This window comes from Varanus komodoensis, unplaced genomic scaffold (assembly GCF_004798865.1).
Source record: "Varanus komodoensis strain SLA01 unplaced genomic scaffold, ASM479886v1 scaffold2, whole genome shotgun sequence".
Lineage (NCBI taxonomy): Eukaryota > Metazoa > Chordata > Lepidosauria > Squamata > Varanidae > Varanus > Varanus komodoensis.
The window spans coordinates 59,454,087-59,480,561 of NW_025335568.1; the positions used below are offsets into that span (position 1 = coordinate 59,454,087).

General features: G+C 42.2%; 2 protein-coding genes and 3 non-coding genes across 10 annotated transcripts in view; 3 read left to right on the top strand and 2 right to left on the bottom strand.

Moving 5' to 3' along the window:
• FBLN7 (fibulin 7) overlaps positions 1-1,780 on the bottom strand; it is a 32,223-nt gene extending 30,443 nt beyond the window's left edge. Inside the window, exon 1 of one of the 2 annotated variants that reach the window (XM_044428928.1) lies at positions 1,568-1,780. In XM_044428928.1, the coding sequence (XP_044284863.1) occupies positions 1,568-1,642 (75 nt within the window). In that variant the 5' untranslated portion in view covers positions 1,643-1,780. Of the gene's footprint in view, positions 1-198; positions 236-1,567 lie in introns of those variants that run through there. The other variant, XM_044428929.1, reaches the window with a different exon arrangement.
• Positions 1,781-9,059: 7,279 nt separating this feature from the next.
• On the top strand, positions 9,060-9,143 carry TRNAL-CAG. The gene has a single exon. It is a non-coding gene; the product is annotated as a tRNA-Leu (tRNA).
• A 1,262-nt stretch (positions 9,144-10,405) lies between these two features.
• On the top strand, positions 10,406-10,489 carry TRNAL-UAG. The gene has a single exon. It is a non-coding gene; the product is annotated as a tRNA-Leu (tRNA).
• A 69-nt stretch (positions 10,490-10,558) lies between these two features.
• On the top strand, positions 10,559-10,642 carry TRNAL-CAG. Its single transcript has one exon. It is a non-coding gene; the product is annotated as a tRNA-Leu (tRNA).
• Positions 10,643-15,136: 4,494 nt separating this feature from the next.
• MERTK (MER proto-oncogene, tyrosine kinase) overlaps positions 15,137-26,475 on the bottom strand; it is a 65,616-nt gene continuing 54,277 nt past the window's right edge. For 4 of the 5 annotated variants that reach the window (XM_044429229.1, XM_044429227.1, XM_044429231.1 and 1 more), the window contains 4 exons: positions 23,703-23,812; positions 20,916-21,075; positions 18,913-19,049; positions 15,137-15,861 (listed from right to left, as the gene is read on the bottom strand). In XM_044429229.1, the coding sequence (XP_044285164.1) occupies positions 15,360-15,861; positions 18,913-19,049; positions 20,916-21,075; positions 23,703-23,812 (909 nt within the window). In that variant the 3' untranslated portion in view covers positions 15,137-15,359. The remainder of the gene's footprint in view (positions 15,862-18,912; positions 19,050-20,915; positions 21,076-23,702; positions 23,813-26,475) is intronic. The other variant, XM_044429230.1, reaches the window with a different exon arrangement.

The following is a 26,475-nucleotide window of genomic DNA, read 5'->3' on the forward strand; positions in this document are numbered from 1 at the left end:
ACATCTGGAGGGCAAGGGATTGCTCTGTCTATACACACACACACACACACACACACACACACACACAGAGTTTTTTCTTCTGAAACTGACTTTCTTTGTGGATTGCACAACCTCACAAAGATTAAAAAAATAATAATACTGGGTGCCCAAGCCAGTTCAAGCTAAGTGGCTGCTGCCACAGTATACCTGTACACTTACATGTTTAATGGATAAGAATATAGCACTTTGTATAAGCATGTGCTGGAACAGAGAGGTTTCTTCTGGACCAAGACTCTTATCATATGTGGCATGAAGCAGCAGACTGCAAAAAAAAAGGAGAGCTCTCTGCATACTTTTATAATAAGCTCTTTGTTAAAGAGTTATTTTTAACCTGAACTTCTGTGGTAAAGTTAACCATAATAAACTCCACCACTGAACAGCTTACTCAGTCCATGCTGATATTCCAGCTTGGTGACTTGGAATCACTGGGGCTGTGATTACTTGATCAGACCTTTTTATTTAGGCATTCATGGAGGAACAGTTTAAGTTTAGTTTTTAGTCCAGTAAGAATCCTGCAGTTGCATATTCATAGAATAATAGAATCATAGAATAGTGGAGTTGGAAGGAGCCATGAAGACCATCAGGTACCAACCCCCTGCTTTTGCAGGTCACCACTTTATACCATCCCACTCTGATGACAGTCCAGTTTTGCCTTGAATGTATCTAGTGTGGAAGAGCCCACTAATATAAAAATGCAGCTAGAAATCAAGTACAGAGTTGCAAAAGTTACAAGTGTGGTGTGGTGTTTGGAGTGTGACCCAGGGACTCAGGTGATCTAGATTCTAGTTCCTACTCAGCCATGAAACTTACTGGGTGACTTTGGACCAGTCACTCACTCTCAGCCTAACTACCCTCAGAGGATGATTATTGTGAGGATAAAATGGAGCTATGTAAGCTACCTTGAATTCTTCACAGGAGGAAAAAATGGGATATAAATGCAAGACGATGATGATAAGAATCAGCAGCAGCCCAGTACAGAGTTGCACTCAGCTCTTCACCTAGATTAGTGTGGAGGGAACTGAGAATGATGTGGTAGGAAGACTATTTTGGGGGGATTCAAATTTCCTCTGATTAAAAATTGGATGTAATTACTTAAGGTGAAGATGTTTATTAATTGCTTTTCAATCAGTTATCTCTGCAATTTCCAACTGGCTATGTTCTTGCACATCTTTTTGATTTGATCCATATATACTGTTTCTTGTTGGTTGATCTGCAGTTGAAACTTAGAGGATGTATGTAAAAGCCAGAGACACTAATATACATAGTCTTACATTCCTGTTACCTTTGCCAAGGGAGCTGAAGTATTCAGCAAAAGTTAGCAAAATAACAGTTGCTCATTTTACTGTCAAGAAGAGTTGCTTTTCTCTCACACACATTTGCATACATATTTTCCTTACTACACCACACTACACTACCACATTATTAAATTATAGATGTTCTTACATAAAGCAGTAAGAAAAACATTTTCCAAACAAAATAGCAGCCAATGATAGACTAGTAAAGCAAGGGATGCTAGATGAACACTTACCTGGGGAGCCTGAGATTCCTGACATGATGTTAGGCACAAGAAAAGAAACATGCTGCATTGCAAACCAGAAATCATAGTACTGTTATTCCAAGACAGAAATCCCTCGACTTGGTGGCGTGCTTGGCTGAGTAGTTTCTCAGCACTCAAGTTGCCCTGGCTGCTAATCAGTGTGGAAAGACTCAGCAGCAGAGCTCCCTTGCTCAGATCAGAAATGACTGCAGCAGTGCACAGCAGGTTTCCTGAGGAGTAAAACTTCTCATTGGTAGACTGCCCATGCTGAAAGCGTGCTCCCTTGTAGGAACTGTTTCCCAACACCCCCGCTCCATTTTACAAACTAACACCTACAACTGTTGACTCTTCCTGGAAAGCTGACTTGCATATTTCTGCTGCTTAGTGAAGACTCACGCAAGGAAAGGGTTTTGCCCTACTCTCTGTTTTAAGAAACAGCATGTCCACCAGGCATTTTTTTAAAAAAGAAACTGGCCAATAATTATGAATATTATATAGATTTAGCAGAACCTGCCCTATCAACCCAGGACTTGCAATAGGTCTGAGGAGTCCATGGCCGTTCAGATATTGTTGGACTACAACTATTATCATCCTCATCTACTGAGTCATGCTGGCTGGGGTTGGTAATAAAGTTAACACACTGACATCTGGAGGACAACAGGGTCCCCAACCCTGACTCACAGTACACATGCATTCACTTAAAAAAATGTGGAGATTCTTCCTTGTATTTGTTTTGCCCGGTCAGAAGGAAAAACTGCAAACACTTAGTGTTTTTATACAATTCCACATAATTAGTGCAGCCATCTTCATAACCTTGTAAGTTAGGACAATATAACTATCTTTATTGCTATTTGTGGTTGCAGTGGAATGACTTAGCACTAAATTAGGTTGCACTATAGGTTGTACCTGATGTTAACCCATTTTATCACCAGTTCCTTTCAATGGGTCTATTTGAAGTAGAACTAATATTGTATGCAGCCTTTCCTATATTATTCTTGCCTTTGCAATAATTTTTATATGTGCTTAAGAGAGTTATCATATTGCCCTTAGACGGTGTCTAGATAGACATTAGATTGTTTGGATTCCCAGCTCCAACGTTGGAAAATTGCTCCAGTGTCAAATCAGGGGATCCACACTCAGATCACGTGCTCTGTTGGTGCAGAAAGAACTATGCCAGCTGTTTCTTTGAGGTTGCAAAAGTGTCCTTGGAGATGGGTTGTAGTGGGTATTCCATGAGGCAGGGAGAGAGACATCACATCTGGCTGCTCCTTAGCCTCCTTTCCTCCCCCTTCAGCATGCCATGGTTAGACAGCCAGAATAGTCCATCTAGCTGTTTTGAAGAATGGAAGAAGCACAGAAATGGCCTTTACTTCTGCATCCCTCCTGCTGTGTGAGGGATATCTCTAAGCTCAGAGGGTTACAGGAATCTTCATAGGATTGTACTCTAACTCACCCAACAACTCTAAAAATATACACAAATGTGCTTTACTACCCTAAACCAGTGTTTCAGGGTTTGGTAAATTGCTCCACAATCTCAAATTTAACTATAGTATCCCACAAAGTGTGTTTTAAGCTCAGATTAGAAATATTAGGCAAAACTTTATTATGACTAATGACCTACATGTTGCTGCTGCTGCTGTTGTTGAGTGTGGTGCTTTTCTAATCCCATCATAACTCTATAACTCATGTGATAAATGTTCCCCCAATGAAATTTCATGGCTTGTACCAACCTACTGACAACCAGACTACCTGAGCCTACTTCCCTATGTCAATTTTCTTTTAAAAAATCCATGAACATCTGTGAACGGTTGAACATCTTAGCATATTGCTTGTGTTTGGAATATAAAACATCCCACTGGCAAACTTTGGGATATTTTATGCCCCAATTGACTTTTTGCTTTCAAAAAATAAAATAGCAAGTGGTAAGATGCAGACATTTGGGGGCTTTGTGTAGGTAACATTACCAAACATTATCCTGGGAGGACTGTGTTGTAGGTCTACTTCTGTGTAAATTCTGCAATATAGAATGTACCTGGAGTAAGTTTGTCACTCTGCCTTATTGGACAAGAGTGGCCACTTTTATTTTGGAGGAAAAGTGGCCATTCAGGGTTTGTTCCCATCAACTAACTTTGGTGGTATGTGCAAAAGACCTTCCCCGGCTAAACCATGTGGATGATCAGGATAAGACTGGAGGGGACACCTTATTAAGTATCCTATTTATGGGTTTAAAGGTGATGACTCAGGTTTTTTAAAATGTATTTACTTACAATATTTTTACCCCATCCTCAACAAACGTCTCAGGATGGCTTCCATATAAGGGTTTTATCATGTAAGCACCATGCCTTAGTCATTGTATTTTATATAGGTACAGATAATGTCATCTTCAGCTTGTGACCCTCAGAGTGGTTTTTCTATCAGTTCTGCCTTTTCTCCTTCTGCAAAAAAAGTGATGCATGATAAATTTTGCTGGAAGCCATCTGTCTGGAAACCCTATACCACCAGCAGCTTGTGAATTTAGTATAAAAGAACAATCATGCGGTTCATGGAACTAGCTCTACAAATGGGTTAAGACTGATTTTTCCTGTAAAAAACTAACACACACCCTATATATTAGGTAGGATACAAATGTGACCAGCGGGACTGGAAGAGCAGTATGGGGTGTTCCCGTTCAGGGTTTCAGTTGTGCCCTTTTCCCAAAGTCTCTTTTCCCTTCCTGCAAGAGTCAGCCAGCATTCTGTGCCCACTGAGCGTGCACAATCTTAACTGGGCCATTTTGGAGGCCCCCCTAAGCCATGTTTTAATTCCTATGAAAACCTTGAGCTCCCTGCAAGCCTGCTGCTCCTTCCCTTGTCTTCTGCATGGAAAGTACTACAGGCAGTCCACTAGTTACAAACATCCAAGTGACAAACAACCTGTACTTATGAAGGAACTGCCCTGAAGCCTATTGATTTTTTTAAAATTACAGCTGGAAATTATCATTGCCAGAAAGAGAGAGAGGAGGTGAAAGGGGAGGCCACCAAAGCATGCCTTCCTTCACTGCTCATCCAGAGAGGGAAATCTCTCCAGTATTTCCTTTCTGCAAAGAAGAGGCACTTGTGAGTTGGGGGAGGGAAGGTAGAGATAGTTACAGTTTTTCCACTTTCAAGGGTGTTCTATGCCCCTTGCCACCACAAATGCAGAGGGTCGACTACATGATCTGACTTACATACAAATTCGACTTAAAGATGAATTTCCATTTTCTCAGGAATGGAACTTGTTTGTAACTCAAGGACTGCCTGTATTTTGGTTACATTAGGAACTTTGATTGAAGAATGAATTCACCTGTAACACATCAAATAGAATGAGGTAGTAGACATGTGATGATTGGATTTTGGCCTGTGCTGCAAGAGGGGTATACAGCCTCACTGTTGGCATTGATGGTCCTTGTTAAAATAAAGTGTGATCAATAGCTGTGTTGGAAAAGTTAATGTATCAGCTCAGGACCTCCAAAGAACAGAATGAAGCAAAGTTACTCCATAGAACATGGGTGAAGAAACACTTTTTCTGCCATAGGAACCATTCTTTCAGGAGTCATTTGTTTGGAGCTGCATTCTAATAGTGGGTACTGCTGAAGCTAGCAATGGCTGGAACCAGAATGAAGAGTGGGTGGAGCCATTCCTTTTCCAGTTCTCTTTCTCACATCTTCCACCCCACCAGAGTGTCTGCACTAATTGCTTGCAGGGGGTTTTGGAAATTAGGGCAAGATCAACATGTTACTGACCCTTATTGTACAGCACAGTATTGTTTTATTCAACATATTAACAACTGCATCTCTCAAATGACCCTTCTGGAATGACTTGCTGGGATAACTCACACAGCAGTTGTATTCTATACTCAAGTGCCCAACATTCAACACTTCTATTTTTATTTAAATACATGAATCGTACTTTGCTTACCTTGACTGAAAAGTCTTATTGTGGATTGGGTCTTTTTTCCTCTTCTTGTATTCATGCTTTCTTTTCAATATCAGTAAGTCCAAAAGGAGTTTTTCCTGCCCATTCAAATGATCAGTAGAAAATGGGCATGTGTGCCTTTTACTCTAGGACATACTTAGGGTACAAAAAAGTACATTCTTAGAAAATTCATCAACCTACATCTTTAATGGAAGCTATCAGATTCATGTTGAACAGAAATGCTTGTCTTAACTGGCACTATTTTTGGGAGATAAGACTGTTATATGGTAAAATTCTGGATTTCTCTGTTGTTTTTTATCTTAAGGTGGAGTGTATAGCAGAGGTGGGCTACACGTGGCCTTCCGGGTGATTTTACCTACAGCACCTATCATCCCTCACTATTAACTATACTAGCTGATGGGAGTTATTGGCCAAAACTTTGGGGACAGGGGAATGGAATCTAAAAGAACTGGATTGTAGGTACACACTAAGGTTAGGAATTAAATCTCTGGTTCCAAGGTGGATGAACCATTGAACTCTGCAGGTGTGGCTGGGCAGAGCTAGGGAAATGGAGGGAAAGTGAGAAAATTGACCCACTTGAACCCCTAACAAGTTTTATCCTTGTACTATTAAGTGAAAAGGCTATCTTTTTGTGTGTACACAAATGCACACTTTCCCTGTTCATTCAAACTGAGAAACAAGTTATGAAGGAAAAAGCTAGTGATCTGAACAAAGAGGAAAAGTTACATTCGGAGACTTTTGGTGAGCTTGAACATCCCTGGTTCTCCCATCCCTGTTTAACAGGGGAAGCTCATGATTCTTATCCATTACAACTGTAGGAGCTATTTATGGTACTGTATGGTGGTGGATCTATTTTGGAATTGGACTTGACCTAGCCCTGAGCCCTTGGGTCCCACAGACCATGGCAGAGGAGTGTGTCAAGAGGCAGAGGCTCTCTGCAAACCACCAAAGTCGTGATCCAGGCGAGCTGAGGGGGGATATGATGCAACATGTTATGGGTCCTCATTTGTTTCATCTGCAGCTCAAAGCAACATTTCTGAGTGCTGATCATTTGCTGAGGTAAAATGCTAGAGAAGTCTGAAAATACTAGATCTTGTTGTCCAGAGTTTAGCAGCACAAATTTGTCAGGGGACGGAGAAAAACACATTAAAATATTAAATAGCAAGCAAAACTGATGACTCTTATGTTAGCGGGGGTTCCTTACCTGTTGTAGCTTTTAGTCAGAGTTGTATAGGAGCTATCCATGGTGCTCAAGTGTATTCCCAAATTAGATTCACCACTGCAGATCACCATAAATAGCTCCCAAGACTGTAATGGATAAGGAGCCCCACTGAGATTAGAGTCACCAGTTTCCCCTGTTAAAGCAAGCAAAGGGAGGACCAGGGATGTCTGAGGTCTCTGAACTTAACTTTTCATCTTTGTTCAAATCACTAGTTTTTCCCCCTTTGCAGCATGTTTTTCAGTTTGACTAAACAGGAAAATTGTGCATTCGTGTGCACATTTTTCAAGCTCATTGACTGAAGTGTTCAAACCTGCATTTCAAACTGTGCATTTTTTTTAAAGTATTTTTAACACAATCACAACTTCTGGATATTTTTCCCATATAGATATTTTTCCAAAGAATGTGCTCCCATTCACAGCTGAGATTACCAACCTGACTGGTTCAGATGATCTGTGAACTGAACTGGAATGGAATACCCTGGACAGACAGAAAGATGAACAAGTGGTTCCTAGATCAAAGCAAGCCAGAATTTTCCTTAGAAGCAAAAATGACAGAGCTGAGGCTGTTATATTTGGGCACATCAAGACTCACTGGAGAAAGTTGAGGGCAGAGAAGAAAGGGAAGACCACGTAGGAGGTGGATTGACTCCATAAAGGAAGCCATAGCTTCCTTTGCATAGAATTTGCATAGAGCATAGAATTTGCAAGAGCTGAGCAGAGTTGTCAAGGACAGGACTTTTTAGAGGGCATATACTCATAAGTATGCCATAAGTCAGAGATGACTTGAGGTCCTGTAACAATCCAACCTACTAATTTTTCTAGGGCTCTAGCACCACCTGCTGTAGACTTGATTGCAACCATCAATACTTACAGCTCACTTCAGAACAAAAATTCCCAACTTCGAGTATAAATCAATTACAATCCCTTAAACAAACAAGAGCAGAGAAGGGAAAAAAACTATGGCAAGCCAAAAATAGCTGGACATTGCAGTGGGGAGGGGGAGAGAGGGAGCAGACAATTCATAGTGAGCCTGATCATCGGTCACGCACACCACAGGATGCTCACAGAACCAACCCACTGTGGCTTATTGCCAGGGTGGATCGGCATAATAGACAAACACATTGACTGCCTTAGTCTCTGGGTTATAAATCCTGCACTCACCTACCTCACCTTGGTATGTCGCTGCCTTCTGAATGAAATAGATGTTCTCACAGTGGAAGAAGGAGGAAACCAGATAATGGGTGATTTGAGCTGACCAATTGTTCTGTGGCAGAGGATGCTGCAGGTGATGGGGGCCTTGCCTTCTTCCCCTCTGCGCTTTTATTTCCTGTAGAGACTGTGTATGCTAGTGGCAACAAGAAGGCCTCTGCCCACATTCATATTTATTTCTTTACCATCCAATAGGTAAAGCTGTCTGGGCCATGCACAACAATTGATGAAGTGGAAAAGAAAGATCTTGCATGCAGACACAGCAGAATTTGAACTCCAACTGTGAGACTCTTGTAAAGCATTGTTACCAGGCTGGACAGTTATCTGGTGTGAAAAAGAGTGGACATGCATTGTCAAAGAAAAAAATAAAGAGGACAGACACAGTTGCATGAGAATTATATATGCTAATTTGAATGTGTAGATGCAAGTTTAGAAATAATGACGATAATTTAAATGGAAATATGGAGGAAGACAGTGACCAGGTGGCTTGTGTGCCTGCTCATCTGCTGCCAAAGTATGATGAGTTGATGGACAACCTTGAGGCCCCTGATCACCCAAATTCTTAGGGTTCTTTATCTTTAAATTTGACTTGAACTGTTGGAGTCTTTCAGAGTGAAGATACCTTCAAACAGATGACTGTTTAATGACTCCTGGGCATTAAAACTGTTGTGCATTCCATCAAATTAAGTCTCTTTCTAGAGACTGCAAGGGAGACAATGGTCAGATCCCAACAAGTGTAAAAGTTGAGTTTCCATATTTAAAATCTAGCATTCTAGCTATTACATCATACAACCAGAAGATGGTGCTCATCCATTGCACTCAATCAGGGAGTTACTGTTTTGAGGCTCAGGACAGCATTCCCTATGCTTCAGTGCTCCTTTTGAACATCTGACACAGGATGCAGAAGATGCACCTGATCGCTTTGTTCTGTCTACAGTTCCTGGTTTCAGCCCCAGGCAGTTCAAGCACCACATTCTAGTACTCCAAGGCGGTCTCCATCTGGAGGCATGGGTTCAAATCCCACTCCTGGCATCCTTTTCTCTGGCACAGAGGTGTTGGTTTCCAGTAATTTTAGCCACAGAATTACTGCTGCTTCCATGGTCAGGGTGGCCGAGCGGTCCAAGGCGCTGCGTTCAGGTCGCAGTCTCCATCTGGAGGCGTGGGTTCAAATCCCACCCCTGACATGCTTTTCCTTGATGCAAAGGTGTGGGTTTGCAGGAATTTTAGTAGTGCCTTTAGTGCTGCTTCCACGTGCTTTTCAGGGTGGAAAAAGCAGCACTTTTACTCATGTTTTAGCAGCTTTGCATGTGCCCATCAGGCTTGCCAAATCACTGTTTTCAGACCACAATCTCTGTCTGAAGGCATGGGCTCAAATCACACTCCTGACATCCTTTGCCTGTTCAAGAGATGTGAATGTGTAGGACTATAAGTATCCATTTGTTTGTTCATTCATTGCATTTCTATACTGCCCCACTTGACGGCAAAAGGAGAAGGGGACGGCAGAGGTTGAGGTGGCTAGATGGGGTCACTAGGGCGGTGGGTGTGGGCTTGGGTGAACTCCGAGGGATAGTGGAGGACAGGAGAACCTGGAGGAATTATGTCCATGGAATTTTGATGGGTCAGGCATGATTTTCCGACTCAACAAAAACAAAAACTTACTGCCCCACTAGCCCAATTGCTCTCTAGGCAGTTTACAACATTGAAACCCAAATACAAAGACTAAAATACCTAATTAAAACACAAAACACTAAAAGAACCCTTCAAAATTACAAACAGCAGTAACTCCATATAACCCCACAATGTAGCAGCAGCAATACAATATTAAAATATTAAAATTTCCCACTATTAATTTTTAAAATATCTGGTGAATAAAAATGTTTTCCCCTGGTGCCAAAGGGTAATAAAGATTGTGGCAGGCATATCTCTTTGGGGAGCATGTTCCAGAGATGGGGTGCCATGACTGAAAAGATCCTTCTTCTGTTTACCACCCCACTTACTTCTTTAGGGGGGTCCCTGAGAAAGGCCTCTGTAGTTGATCTTAATGAATGTACAGGAACATATGGGAGCATGTACTCCTTCTGTTGTTTTGAGGTGTGCATGTCCTTGTCAGGGTAGCCAAGCATTCAAAGGTCAGGGCCACTGTCTCTGTCTAGAGGTGCTAGTAGAAATGTTAGCTGTTGGTCCCATGTGCTTGGAAAGAGGGCTGAGAAGTGTAAGGATCTGAGTTAAGCTTTCTATTGCCCTGGTGTGAATACATGAAACTGTAGGGATTTTAGCCCTGGGGCTAGTCTCTTCATGTACTTTTCCAGTAGGTCATGTGGTCCAAGCTACTGTGTTAAATTTGTGGTCTCCAACTGGAGCTGTGGGTTTGAGTCCCACCACTGATGTGAATACATGGATTTGCAGGGATTTTAAACATCAGAGCTAACATTACTTCCATGTGCTTGTCAGGGTGGCCGAGCGGTCCAAGGCGCTGCGTTTAGGTCGCAGTCTCCATCTGGAGGCGTGGGTTCAAATCCCACCCCTGACATGTTTTTCTCTGGCACAGAAGGTGTTGGTTTGCAGGAATTTTAGCCACAGGATTACTGCTGCTTCCATGGACAGGGTGGCCAAGCGGTCCAAGGTGCTGCGTTCAGGTCACAGTCTCCATCTGGAGGCGTGGGTTCAAATCCCACCCCTGACATGTTTTTCCTTGATGCAAAGGTGTGGGTTTGCAAGAATTTTAGTAGTGCCATTAGTGCCGTTCCCCTGTGTTTGTCAGGGTGGCCAAGCAGTCAGAGGCACTGCGCTAAGCTCACAGTCCCCATCTGGAGGTGTGGGTTCAAATCCTACCCCAACATTCTTTTCACTGATGTTACAGTTTGTGAAAATGTTAGCAGTGCGGCTCATGTTCCTTCAGTGTTCTTGTTTGGGTAGCTCTATGGGTAACAGAGTTGTGTTAATTTTGTAGACTTTCCTGGAGACATAGGTTTGAATTTCATTTCTGTGGTATTATTTATTTATTTATTTAGGAAACTTCTATGCCACCCCATTCGCCGAAGCCTTGGGGCGGCTCACAACAATAAATAACAACAATAAATAATAACAATATAAAAACAATATAATTGGAGCCGTCCTGGCCAAAGATGTAAAATCAATAAATAATATTAACAATTAAAATGACGTTTAAATAAAAAGGTCTTCGCCTGGCGCCGAAAAACGAATAATGACAGCGCCAGGTGGACCTCTCTGGGGAGTTCATTCCATAGATTGGGCGCCACCGCAGAGAAAGCCTTCCTCTGGGTACTTACCCTCCTAATATCCTTTACGGAGGGTTCCCGGAGAAGGGCCTCTCCCACTGATCTCAATGAGGCCATGAGGTTTGCAAGAGTTTGTGCCAAGGGATCTTGTCCTCTTGCCAGGATCCATTAGTGTTCGTTTTTATTTAATGGATTGCTATTTGCAAATGGATATTGTAGTGAAGGGGACCCAATCCAGAAGAGGAGCACAGGAGAGGGCTTAAACCCTATTACTTTCCATATCAGGGTTCCAAACTGGATCAGGTAGCTATGCTTTCATTACTTTTAAAAGGGAAAAAGACACAGCTGCTACCTACTTCTTTAAAGTAACTTGTGTGACCTGGATTGGGCATGGCCCTTCCAGGAGAACAGTTGTATAAGAAAGAGAAGGGCCAGCCATGAGGCTTGTCACGCCAAAGAGGGCCAGGGAATAAGAACAAGGTCTGTTGTGTCATGGATGGCGCTTTAACCAGAAGTAGCCAGCAGAGGGAATGCCTCAGACACTTTCCTCCTTAACTTGGCCTCTTCTGTGCCTCTGGAGAATAATTGCTATTACCTAGGTGGTTATTCTATCTGATCATTATCTAATGGGAAAGCTTGGTTGCCTGAATTTGCCTCCTTTCTACTTTTCTCCTCATAGCCCTTTCCTTCTTTGTCATTTCTTGGAGACTGTGTGTCTGAAAGCAGGGCTAGCATCATCTAGCCAGATTTTAGTATGGCCCCTAGAAATGCTTAAACATTTTATAAATAATTGAACAAATGGATACATAAAGACTGTTGGGCAGTTCAAGCTGAGGGGAAAGGGTTTCCAAGCAACTAGCATTCACCACAAGGTGATTTCCTCTAAGAGCTCCAGGAAAAAGATAATCCATTGTGAGGGAAATCCAGTTCACTGAGGTAAGCCAGTCTTTCCCCAACCTGGTGCCCTCCATATATGATGAACGGCAATTCTCATAATCCTCTGGGGATGGTAGGGATTGTAGTCTAATGCATCTGGAGGACATGAGGTTGAGGGAAGGCTGAGGTAAACCATTATTATCAGCAAGGAAGAGTTGCCAATACCTGACAGGAAAAGTAATGCCTTCACATAGCATTACCCAGTTCTTGAAGACAATGCACTCTGAGGTAAACAGTTACTTTTGGCAAGGTGACAGTGGCAGGTTCTGACAGGAAAAGGTGAAGAAATGTTTGTTCTCAGTTCATGGTGGTCATTGACAGTGGCAAAAATTTCTACCGGCTTATGCTGGATTCAAGCTTGGTCTTGTGGGCTGTAAGATATCAATGTGTCTATGTAGGTAGGGTCTAAGAAGGGGACGGCAGAGGATGAGGTGGCTAGATGGAGTCACTGAAGCAGTCAGTGTGAGCTTAAGTGGACTCTGGGGGACGGTGGAGGACAGGAAGGCCTGGAGGAATGTTGTCCATGGGGTCGCGATGGGTTGGACATGACTTCGCGAATAACAACAAAAGGTAGGGTCTGTCTAATGAACCCCAACAACTCTTCCACAGGCATCATGGCCATGCACTGATTTACTTTCCTATAGAGGAAAAGTGGGCAACTTGTGGCCCTCCAATTGTTTTGGCCTTCAGCTCCCATGATCCTTCACTATCAGCTATGGTGGCTTTGGCTGATGGGAACTGTAGGCGCAAACATCTGGAGGGTCACAGGTTGTCCACCCCTGCCAAACAGATATACTGGAACATACATGTCCCTCCCAGCATACTGCGTGGAGGAACACAATGTGCATGGTTGTTAGGCTCTTAGGTGGGAATGGAGAAAGAGTGGTTTGCATTTTCAGTTCAAATAATGGTGATTTCTGGAAACTTTCAGAAGCTGTGAGCAGGCCAGCTTGGTCAAACAGGAACAGAGATGGTCACTCTCTGACCATGGGTCTCAAATGTCTATGGACTTGCTGTACAGGGAAATATATAGACCTCCCTTGCTATACTACTGCTAGGATGAAAATAAGGACTATAAAGCACTTTACAAATGAGAACTGTTATATGTAACATGTACAAAGCAGACCCAAGTCTATAACTATGGACATGTCATGCCAGGCAACAAGCCATGGTAGGTTGGTTGTTCTGCAGGGAACCCACAATGTGCCCAACAGATGATCAGGCTCACAGTGGGTTGCTTGCTTTCTCCCTCACTCCCTCTTGGCCCTCCCATGGGTACCACAGGGGACTCTGCAGCTGAATCAACTTGTCTCCCCTTCCCCTCCGTGATCACGAGCCATTTTCAGTTCTCAACAGCTTTTTTGCTGTTTACCCTCTTTTTTCCTCCATTTTGACAGTCACTGATGCCCCTTCAAAATTCCAATGCAGTGTCTTGCAGAGGCTGGCAAATGAGTCTTAAAATAAGAATAATTTTGCATACAATATGCACAAATATGTTTGCTCTATTTCTAATATTTTTTGTCTACACTTGTGTAACTGGAGTTGGGTGCACACAGTTGTGAGTGTAGAAATGTCAAGCCTTGGCTGAGTCAGCATTCTGGAGCATGCCTGTCAAACTGGCTTTTGAAATCTCTGAAAAATAAAAGGGTTAATGGCCAAAAATCCACAGTAAGCCAAAATGGTCCTGAATCATGGTGAGGGAGACACAGCTGCTGCCAGTCACACTGATAGCCAGTGTGGTGTAGTGGTTAAGAGTACAGGTGTGGGACTCTGGACACCTGGGTTTTAGTTCCCACTCAGCCATGGTGCCAACTGGGTAACTTTGGGCCAGTCATAGATTCTCAGCCCAACCTACCTTGTAGAGTTGTTGTTGTGGTGGTGGTAAGATTGAAAGCAGAAGGAAAAGAATGCTGCTGCTTTGAGTTCCTTAAAAGAAAAAAAAAGGTGGGATATAAATCGAATGAATGAATGAATGAAAGTGCTGCTTGGACACATGTGGGGCAGCTGGTTTTAGCAGGTACCTGGATAGATTTGACAGCAGCAGCTATGAGTTTTTGCTGCTCTTCCAGAGTGACTCACTAATTCTTGGTAGTCACACTGGGCTTGGACAAGACAACCCATGGTGAATATAAACACCCCTTAAACATCTCATGAGTTATCAGGGTGGCTTGTTCATGGGCAACAAGACACCCTGATGGGTTGTTGTCTTGCACAAACCCAGTCTATCTCAGGGCCAATCCTACCATTAAGGAGAGTGAAGCTGTTGGCTTAGGCAGCTCATGCTGGATATCACGAAAAGGCAGGCATTTGTTATTTATTATGGTTGCTATTTTACTGCCAGGGAGGCCCATAAGCAGAGGGGAAGGAGGCTTTCCCCCAAATTTGTTTACAAATAATTACTGTGGACACTTTTTAAAAGCTAGCAGGTAAACCTATGCTTTTCAGATAAGGTGCAAATAGTATTATGGGGGAGAGGCTGTTCCATGGTGGAAACTGCCTACAGATGCAATTGATGAATATGATGTCTTATATGAGGAGCTGCACATACTTTTAAGAAGCTAAGAGAGTTTTCTGAAACATCTCTTGGTTCATTGATGGACCAGACACTTTTATTCAGTTATGATTATACATGTAGATTAATATTTTTCTATATTCAAATTATTCAGCATGTCTTCCCCATGTCAAGATTTTCTTCATCTAAAAACTGAAGCTACTGGATGGCTCAATCAGATCAGTGGTCTTTGTCTTTGCTTTCTCATTGAAATGATGCTAAAAGTAGCGGGGTAGCTTAAATCTGTAACATCACTAAACAAGAAAAAATTCAAGATATAATGTGTTGAATGCCATACTTAGAATAGTTCTTGTAGAAGCTGTGAGGAAACCAAAATATAAATCATTTCTGGGCAGAACTATGTTCTAGGGAACCACATGCAGGGAAAGAAAACCAAATAAATAAATAAATAAAATTAATAAAATTAAGGTAAGTACAAATAAAACAGAGGGACATAATGGGGCATTGTTTATTAAAATATAATCTCTATAAAGATAGCATATTATACAAACAGAGAGACAAAACACTCCTTCTATTAGTCACTTGCTGAACAAGGCTTGGAGAAGTTGGTCCAAAGGCTGGTTGTGCGTGACAAGAACGAGGAAGTCCATCCAAGACGTTTCTGGCCAAGAGGGAGCTCTAATCTGCACCTCAGAAGAGTCTCACTTTTTCTTTCAAAGCAGAATTTCTAAGTCCTCCAAGGAGTCATCTGCAAACAACAGTTCATCGGTCAACATACTTCCTACAGGGAGTGTGCTGGGCTGTGACCACAATATCCCATTCTGCGAGGGAATGTACTGGAGCAGGGGCAGATCTTCCTCTTCTGACCTTACCACATTAGCACTGTGTTCCTCTCTAACCCCACTTAAAATGTATCTGTTCCCCACCTCGTTGTTCTCATGGATGTCCACAGTGACCACTGTGGTCTCTGGCCTCTGGGAACAGGACTCTATGATGGAACCAGCATCGAGGTTCGTGTCTATCTGGGGAAAGTCAGAAATCTCTGGCAGTCCTTCCATGCTCTCCTCCAGCAAGCTTGTATTAATATAAATAACATCGGTAGGTTCACTGAGGGGAGGCAAACTTTCCAGCAGCTTTTCCAGGTGAAGCTTCAGTTCAGAGAAGGTGGGTCTGTCCACAGGATCTGCCCTCCAACAGGAGAACATTATATCATACCTGAAGTAAAAAAGAAAAATGCCATGTTGAAGTCAATGGGGTTTGAACCTGATGAAGGAAGGTGAAGTGTGAGTGCATCACTCACGCAGAATAATTCTTACTGTATCCAGTGGGATTTGTCATCCATTCCAACACTCCTGTGGGACTCAACAGCTCCTCAAAACTCCAAATGTGGCAAAATTGCAGGAAACATGCTGGGACAGCTTGCCAGTCCATCTAGCTAGGCAGAAATGCCACAGATGCCACTTGTCAAGTAAAGTGGCACCAAGACCGAGTTGACAAGGCACAGCAGAGGAACAGCTTGGAGTGGGTGGAGTACAGAAAAAGGAAAGAAAATCCAAGACAAGACGGATTGGAGGAGGCTAGAGTCAAAGGCAAGTGACAAGCACCTAGTGCAGGAAAAGAAGAACAGAGACATGTGGAAAGGAGGACAGGAAACCTCAATTAGAAGGTGGGAGCAATCAGTAGGCATGGACAGACAAAAGCAGTTCTGACCAGTCGCTGTGGAAATGGAGGAGGAGGGACTTGCTCTGCCCACTCCTTGATAGCTGCTTTCTTCAGACCCAAAGACCCTATGCAGAACTTCACAGCAGAGCACAGCAGGAGAGCAGCCAGTAACAAGCACTGGGCTTCCTCAAGGAAAAGCATAAAGTGGAGAAAGCAAAGGAGCTTCCCAGTTCATTTTCCTTAGATAAAGGTCAAGGTAACTCTACGGGAAGAGGGGAGAGGCTGACCAGTGTTATAACTGGTCTTGTGGCTCAGTGCTGGTGCTGTGGTTTATCGTTTGTAGTTTATAGCCAGAATTTGATCAGAAGTGGCCTGGAAGTGTTTGGGCCTAGCCAGCCTGTGGAATGTCAAAATTAGTGTGAGCTCTTCTCTGTTGGTGTTCTCAGAGGAAAGAAGGTACAAGTTATTCCCATACAGCTGCTAGCTTTGTCCCTGAGTGGGAAGGAAGCCCGCCATTCTCAGGAGGGTGGTACAGAGACACCCTGTTCAGTTAGGGGCCTTGCTAATTAGGTAAAATCCCTTGTTGATTAGTTGTTCAAGAGGAGGGCTATTGTAGCCATATCTTCACTTTTAAGAAGATGCCCAAGCTTGAAGTCTTTACTGGGAACATTTTCGCCTTTATTGCCCTAAATCCTCTTTGTTTGGATTTACTACTACCTCAGTCTTTTGAGGCATTCTTTACATCAACTCTTCTTCCAATTTGCACTCTTTCTTTCAAACTCTGGATTGTTAAAAATCTGCCCTGAAAAGTACTGCTATACTTTTTACGGTACATGAATCTCTGTTTGCTATGGATTATGTATCATCATCATCGTTAGTCCTGAGTCGCCAGACTTATTCCAACTCTTGGGCTTTTCTATGCCTGTAACATAAGGCTACTAAAGTGGGAGTCACAGTTGTCAAAACCTCTGTATATGTGGCATTATTCTGGACTTAGTTCTGAACTTGTTTTGACTCTTGGATGTGATAGGGTTGGACCCACGTGACACACCAGTTCCAAGAAAGATTCCAAGGTTGGCCTAATGCTCTGCATATGTGGATTTGTTTAGGATTTTTTCCCCTAGGACCTTTTGTCTTTGATTGCCTGGGATGGCTTACACCAGGGCAAGCCCCCTCTTCTGTATCCTGAGCTGTACTGATTACAACAGTGAAAACTAATTGTCTGACATGCTTATAATTATTCACATTAGATAGTTTGGGAAATACTTATACACCCTGTGATTAATTATCAGCATCTGTATGATTTCTGAAGAGAACCAGTAAGCTCTTACTGTGAAATTTGCTACAATAAAGTCACTGAGCTAGGCTCATAACAACTAACAGAATTCACTCAACTCAGTTTGTTGCAGTCTAATGGAGATGATGGAAAATGAATCTGCTTTTGGAGCATTACAAGACCTCTGCAGCCCCACAGAATAATTTTCTTCAAGCAGCTGCTGAAAAATAATGCTTAAGGGACCTGATTCTTTGAGATCATGCAACTTTGTTTTGCAATAATGCTTTGGAGCTGAGTGGATAATAAGCTCTCTTTAATCAGGTACAAACTGAGACTGTTGATATTGGCACTGAGAGGGGCTGCTGTGACATATAAGACAGTTATTGAAAAAGGTTAAAAGGCAAGCTTGAGAAATGACAGACAGCAGAAATCTCTTGAACAAACCAAACCCATTTCTGGAAAATGGAAAATAAACTGCAGTATCAGATTTACTATTTATGTATGCTTCAGTTTTCACAAAGCATCTCATTCTGTACATGAAGTTTTAATTTATGTTAGAATGTATTTTGTGAATGGATCATTATCTTCAATTACTCTTTAACCAATTAATTATAATGCTGATAATGCTGTTGTAGTTATATACTGATAATAAAATCCGAAAAAGGAAGAAATGTGGGTTATAAATTATTACTAAATAAACAAATCCTTTATTTTCCTTTATGTTACACAATTTATTCTGCTACTGGCTTTGGAGATTTTGTCAGGCATCATCCACACCTTTTTCAGCCTACCATGCCTGCCATAAAGAATGAAAGAAGGAAGGAAAAAAGGAAGAAACTGGAACTTGTATGTTAGTGACAGAGCCTGCAGAAGGTACCAGTGCCAGTCTTTAGCATCTCTTTTCTAAGGATCTGAGGTGGCAGGACTATGAATGTGCCCTTTGCAGAATAAACGGTTGTGGGGAATGCCCACTGTGCAGGAAGGATCCTTCCGTTCCCCAAGCATTCTCTGAGTCTCACCACAATGAAATATCCAACATTTCTAGATATGAGGAAGCTGATCTGGGATCTCTCAATTCAGCTCAATATTCAACCACTTTCTACAAACCCCTTTCCAAATACACAAGCTGGAGGAAAAGCAGCATTTGGCAAGATGGGAGAGATAAAGTTCCATCAGAGAGATGATAGCCAAAGAAATGGCCCTCATAGTTCCGTCCAAGCTGGCATACTGGAGACATGAGCATTCCTCCAAACAATCCATGGTTTTGCAGGATTGCAGAACAACTACCAAATCATTGCATTATTACCACAGAGATATCAAATACTTACAATTCATCTAAACATCCTTCTGGCTGCTTCAGCCTATTCCCATGGAAGAGATAGTCATAAATTTCATGGTTCTGAACTCCTGGGTATGGTGTCATCCCTCGGGTTGCTATCTCCCACATTGTAACGCCAAAAGCCCACTGCAAGGTTAAAGAGACAGGAAAAAAAACACATAGATGGCATTACAAAAAGACTAATGGTGCATCACTGTCTGCCCAGATGGAATAAAGGCCTTCAACTATACTATGCTAGCTGGCTCGTGCAGGGAGTTGCAGATCTTTTTTCTATCTAAACTTTCATAGAAATGAACCTTGAATTAATTCAGTAGAACAGTTAATTTACTAAATCTGCCATCCCATGCACATTTCTCTGAGAATAAGTATAGCAGAACTCAGTGAGATTTATGTCTAGGTAGACAGGGACAGAACTGGATTGTGTTTCCACACACACACACACACGTATAGTGTGTTTGTGTGTGAGGAATTTAATTATTTTTACTTCTGCTGTAACAGAGCTAGTATTATAGACAAGAATAAAAATGGACATGGATATCTAATCTATTTGGGCATGTGATCTTTTCTAATTGTTTCTTGATGGAGCAGTCATGGCTGCGGTACCTGTTTCTGAATGCATGAAACTCAAGTTTCAGCCCCTGGCATCTCTAATTTCCAGGCTATCGGGCTGGGAAAGACCTCTGTCTGAGACTGAAAAGCCTGCTTCAGTCTGAATAAATGGACTGATAACCTGACTCTGTTTCGACTCACTTGTGCCTCAGCCTAGCAATTGCTTACAAGAACAGTGGCTCTAATGCACCCATGAAACTCCTAAACTTCAAGGGTTTCTCCACTCCAGCATACAAAGGCTTTTGTGCATGTAGTTGCTTATTCAATTTAAATTAATGGGAAGGTCCCATGTGCAGAGATTATGGACTGGAGGCAATTTTCTAGCATTACAAAATAAGATATGATATGGTGCATGACAATGATAGAGGGAGCTACACCATTCAACTCATTAGATTTAATTGATTTTATATTTATATCCAACCTTTTTCCTGCAAAGAACCCAGTACAACTTACATAATCCCCCTCCTCTCCATTTTTATCTTCACAATACTCTTGCAAGGTAGGTTAGGCTAAGCATCAGTGACTGGCTCACCTAGTGAACTTCATGGCTGAGTAATGACTAGACTCATATCTCCCATGTTCCAGTCCAACAGTCTAACCACTAAACCACACCGGTTCTTCTTGACACAATAAGTAAAGGAGTATGCAGTTCCTAGATCAGAGGAGTTTTGCCAGCTTTTCATCAGGCAACTATATCTGTGTCTTGAAGTTAAGCTTGATGCACTGCTGTCAGCAAGCCAGCACATGTTTATCTTTGTTGTTTCTAATCATTTTGGTGACCTTGGTCAGAGCAGCAATCACAGTTTGTAACATATTTCGTAAGATCAATAGAAAGCAAAGGTATAATTAAGACAAACTACTGAGCAGCAATGGCTTAAAAACAGCTGTGCTAGCAGGACTGGCTCTGTGTTTGGAAGACCTTGGAACAAGACACCCTCAATGATCCCCTCATTGAGTCTACCTCTCCACTCCTGTCGTCACCGGCTGCTCTTGCTCCTCATCCTCTTTCTCATCATTGCTAACACTTCTAGGACATTTACCAGCAAGCAAATAGACCATGGCTTTACCCATCCTCCTTTCCACCACCACCACCATTGACTGGACCAGAGCAAGACGCCAGTTGCGATGATGAAAAAGAGAAGCAAATTCAGGGAGCAATTGTCAATGGGCCCCTGCTATGGATGCAGGTCTTCAGTGGCCACACAACCATGCCTCTATTCTTGGTGTTGGCCATACATGCTGCAATTCTCATACCAATTTACTCTGTAAAGGAGATTGTAATCTTCCAAATGAGACTAGGAATTCTGCTGATCCTACACTAGTTGTTCTCCTGGAGCCTAATTTAAACACCGTGATTGGAGAGCTATCCCCTCAGTTACATACCACATCACTTTTTGTTGTGTAGACTCGATCGGCAAGACTTTCTATTGCAATCCATTTCACAGGCATCTTCGCAATGCGACCCTGCCGGTAATAATCTCCACTGTAAATCTTCTTGGATAAACCAAAGTCTGCTACACACACAGTCATGTCATCACGTAACCTGTCCATTGATTTAAGGTAAAATGTTAATATTAATAGATTTACAAGGACAGATACAACTTTTTTAAAAAAAGAAGTAAAGTTACATAATGTGTGTGTTTCTGGACAGACAGCCAGCTTGGGCTGGACCTTGGGGCCAAATTCCAGGGCCTGCCTCTCAGGGGACACCAGAATCTCTGCTCAGAGACAAGCAGATGAAAGTGCTGCAATTTACTCCCAGGCTTTTAAGGGTGCTATGATTTCAGTGAATTGCAAAAAAAAGCAAAACTGCAAACACTCAATATTCACTTTGTTAAAAATCACAGTTGCCAAACAGCTTTGTTGTTAAATACTAGGAATGTAGAAGCAATTATAAAGCATGGAATGGCAGTTGTGGGGTGGGGAGGAAGCGAGGAGAAATGTTCTTCACACTTGAAGTAATACATCCAAAGGAGGCTCCCTTAAGATCATTACATTCAGAGTGTAAAATTACCTAGCAGCACCATTGCTTCTGGGAAAGACAAAGGCACTATTGTATAGGTTTGAATCCACATGGCTTTCCCCACTAGAACCGTGGGAAAATTAAAATGCATTAAGGGATTTCCAACAAGCTATTCTCAGTGCCCTCACAAACCACAATCCCTAGAAGACCTACAGAGTTAAAATAGCCCTTTAATTTTGTGGGTCACGTGCACCTTTAGAGATGCTTGAATAGGTCCAAAATAATAATTTGCACTGATGGGATATCTCCTGGCATGATTTCTCTGAACACAATTATAAAAGCAGGTTGTATTGGTTTATGGTTGCAGGAAGATGTTTAACCTGGTCCCAGACAGATGCAAAGCAGAGAGGATTTAAATGCAAACTGGCATTGCTGAGTCAGGCCTACTAAAATCTTTCATTGCTGCCTAACCAAGTGTAGTCTCCTGCTAAATATATGGACAAGAACTGCTCCAGATTCTGGCATGTTAAAGTAAGAATGTATGGATTTTGTTAAAGCTATTCCATCTGTGTTTCAGGATCCGTGCAACTCAGAAAAAAGAAACATTCCACTGCAGAATCTGTGGGTCAGATCCATAGCAATCCAAGCTCATTTGAATTTATTGTATTGGCCCTACGTTAAGGGCCAAACTAGACATGAAATTAAACGTGTCGTTTCCTTGATGCATTACTATCTTGTCATTTAGACCAAAAGGCTCCTAGAGTGGCTTATATAAGAACAATAACAATATTGTTCCTGCCAGCAGGCATATTCTAAACAAAGAAAGGGAGGGAAGAGAAAAGCAAGCAAAAGCAGGTGCCAATTCTTAAAGTTACATGGGTATGGATTTATTTATTTATTTATTTAAAATATTTATATGCCATCCTAATCGCAAAAAAGCCTCAGGATGGCTTACAATGTAATACCATAAATAACATAAATAAAATTCCCAACCCACACTGGCTGCAACTAAAAACATAGAACAAAATATTAAAACTTATTAAAATACCACTGGAATAAAAAGGTCTTAACCTGGCACCAAAAAACAAATAACGACGGCGCCAGGCAGACCTCTCTGGGGAGTGCATTCCATAGATGGGGCACCACCGCAGAGAAAGCCCTCCTCTGGGTACTTTGCCTCCTAATATCTTTCACAGAGGGTTCCCGGAGGAGAGCCTCTGCTGCCGAACTCAAGGGGCTTGAATGTAGGGGAACAGCCATGAGGCAGCTGCTCTCTCAGCTAACTGATAGCAGAAAGGCTCCCTTCTGCTTCAGACTCTGCTTCACCTGAGGCAGCAAAATGTCTTGTGCCAGCCCCAGTCACATCATACTGCTGACTCACATTCTGCTTGTGTTCAAGAATACTGAGAACCTTTTCACAGATCTAATGGGCCAGCCACGGATTCCAGCATTCTTTTGGGCCTTCATTTCTCCACCTATTTTCCTTAAGCCAAGGTTCCAAACACATGTTTGCAAAGTCTTTGAGAAGAAAAGCTGGGGTAATGGAAAACTAAAGCTTAAGAATCCTTCCCCTCCTTACATCATAACTCATCCCCTGCCACCAATTGTCACCTGCCTGGTGGCAATGCAAAGTCTCAGATCTGGGTTCTGCAGTTCAACATCAAAGTAATGAGCATATTAGAAAGCCATGCTGGATCAGGTTCAGCATTCTGTTCATAAAGTGACTAAGTAACTGCCTTGGGGAAACCCTAACATCAGCCTCTAGCAGACTATCCTATCAGGGAGAGTGCTGGGCTCTCAAGTATTTCTTCCTAATGTTTTGGTTCTCTAACTGCAGAAAGCCCTTTTGCCCCAAAAAGAGTTAAACCATGGAACCACCAAAGAGGAGCTGGGAACCACCCAGGCAGTTTCGGCTTTTGGGCAGTATATAAATGTAATCAATCAAACAAATAAAATTCCTCATACGTACTACTGAGGTAGTACTCTATCACATGGTCATTTTGAATGTGCGCATCAGCTTTTCAAAGCAACCTTCCCCAATTTTGAAATGAAAGATTAGAAAAACAGCTTTCACTCAATCTTTGTTCATGATTGTAAATTCTGAGCAAGATTAACACACATTTTATTTTCCCTTGCACTATTACAAGCACTGGGTAAAGCTAGACTATTCTATTCTGAGTAAGAGTCAGAACTTCATATGAACTCACATGCAGTTTCGAGCAGCCAAGTCTCTGTGTAGGAACTGTTTGTTACTGAGGTACTCCATTCCAAGAGCAATATGGACCATAAAGTTCAGTAAAGTCTGTAGTGGTACATACTGGGAAGAGAATGGGATAGAAACTGTACTGAATATATCACACTATTATCTTCACAAATGCTAATACTATATGAAATTACACATTTACTTTAAAGCTATTGCAAATGGTACTGGCTAGGAAATCATGCACTGAAACAGCAAGGGATCAACTTGGAGTTAGGGCATCTGTGGTTAGAGTTGGGATGGCTGACAAAGAGAAGGCAATGGTCTAGCTTCTGCAATAGTCTAGCCCTCAAAGAAGTTGCTTTTGGAGTGGGAGAGTGCTGTGGCTCCACTGAAGGGCTGGAAGGTTTCCACTTCCAGTGTTCTCTTTCACAGCAGAGTCTTCAATCTCCCAGACCTGTTTTACTCGACTTGCCTGCCAGTGCACCCAGGACTTGACAATAGGACCCCACACCCCACAATAGGACCCCATACCTCACTTTGCCTGCATTAACCCTGCATGGTTCTGTCCACTAACCAGAGTGGGAAGAAAAGGATTAATGCCAAAGACAAGATGAGACTAACCTCTCTGCCTGAGCTGTAGTTTTTCTCCTCTCACCTCCCCTGGAAAGGCAAAAGGGTCACTTGACCACATGCCTTCTCTCTCCCCTTAAGGGAAGACATATGCTCCCTCTTCTTTCTGTCTAAGCTAACCATCTAACAACGGACCTTCCTTCCAAACCAAGATATCCTGCATGAAGTTATCAACATCTCTCCTTCATACAAGTCATATATGGATTGTTTGTGAGTCAATGGAAACTTTGTGGGAGGTAAGCCTCTCAGTGTGGATTCTAACAGATCCAGGTACAAGCAACAGCCTCTCAACTCAATCCACTGTTTAAAGCTTACTTCTGCTGAACCAATATATAAAACCACATATACAGCGGGCTCCCAACACAGCCCTACTAAGGAGACCAAGTGACCATCAGTTGGGGGAGGTTTGCTGCCACACCGTATGCACTTTCAAAAAAGAGCCTTCAAGGCCATACACCTCACAGATAAATACTCAATCCAAGATTACCAAACAAGTATCAAAATAACAAATAAAATATTAGAAAAAATAATCAGCTGCAAAACCAGAATTTTCTCTACAAGAGGAAGGGGAGAAACTTCATTAGATGGTTGAAGAGGAATGGAGCAAATGGTTGGGAACACACTAGTAAAAGGCTGGCTACACTGGTTGTGGAAAATTCCTCAGCTATCGAAGTTTCCTGAATGAAGGCTCCATGCAGGCACGGAGCCCATATGTGCAACGTGCAGAGACAACAAGGAAAAACACAAATTACAAAAAGCAGGAATGAATTCATCATTACCACTGAAGGAAAGACAAAAGATTTTATATTACAAGGAAGAACATTTTTAAAAACTCCAAATAAAAACTCCACTAACTGGTATTTATTTTTAAAGCTGAAACTACCATTTTTAGGATGAATGAGGACACTTCTGGTTTCCCAGTTCCTTTCCTATGAACCTAACCAATATCCTGGTGAATTGGAAACCAATTATATTGTGGGATTTTGGGGGATTTTCTGCAGAACAGAAAATCTCTTCATGAGCCAGCACCACATAGTTACTGCAGCAAGTACTTGGACCCTCATAGTTGGGCTCCAGGAATTCACAAAATGAATGCATATCACTTCTTCTAAAAGTGGGAGAAATGCCATCCATTTTCCATCCTTCCACAATGGCTGGCAGAATAAGGCTCTCTTTGATGGCTCCCAATTACATGCAAAGACATCATTTAATTTTCCACTTGTATGCAGTTCAAGTAGATTCATATGCTGAGCCATGAATTACTCCATTGTTTACAGCCATTTGACAAAATAATCATTTGTTTATTGCAGGGTCTTATTTTTCATTTTCTGTAGAGAAATATATATGGGGAATAAAATCAAACAATTCCATCGTAGCACTCACGGGAATGTCATCTACAAATGATATGATGCCCTTGTCAATGAAAGGCCCTTCAGTGTGTCATCCTATTTTAAGAATGCTCATCTTGGGGAGGAACAGATCAAAACAAGAACCCCTGCTTACGCCATAGAATATGGAAAAATAATCTCCTCCAGGGGTGCTGTTTCTGGAACAATTAAAGCTTTTATCTTCTGTTCTAATAGAGGAATGACAGTTCATGTTCATCAACAAAAAGTTCAGTATCTAGAAAGCAGTCCTACTGCTTATGTCCAGTCATTAACATGAATGGGCTTGTAGGTGTTACCAGAACCCTTCTGTCCAGCCTGTCGAGCAGATTGTGGCCTTTATCACTCACTTACAATGTGACACAACAGAAACAACAGTCAACAGTCAGGCATGGCATCATGGAGAAGCACATGCAGAATGCAGTACAAGCTGTTCCAACACCAGCAACAAAGCAGACTGATCCCAACACTCAATCTCCCAGGTTCTTCTCTGCTGAAAATTCTGGATTGTAGCTCCTCTTTAGTCCTCTTCAGATGTTTGCCAAAGAGGTCTTAACTAAAACTGTGCAGGGAGCCAAGGATATGTTCTGCCTCCTCCCCTCCAGAGATTGCTGTGTCAACAGGGAAGTCTGCAGAGAAGTGTCAACACATCTGAGGAGCCCCACAGCACTGCAAAGCCTAGTGAGTCAGGTTCCTGGCCTCATGAAATGGCACAGATCCTTCAAATGTGCTTACACAACCCTTGCTGAACTTTTAGTGTTA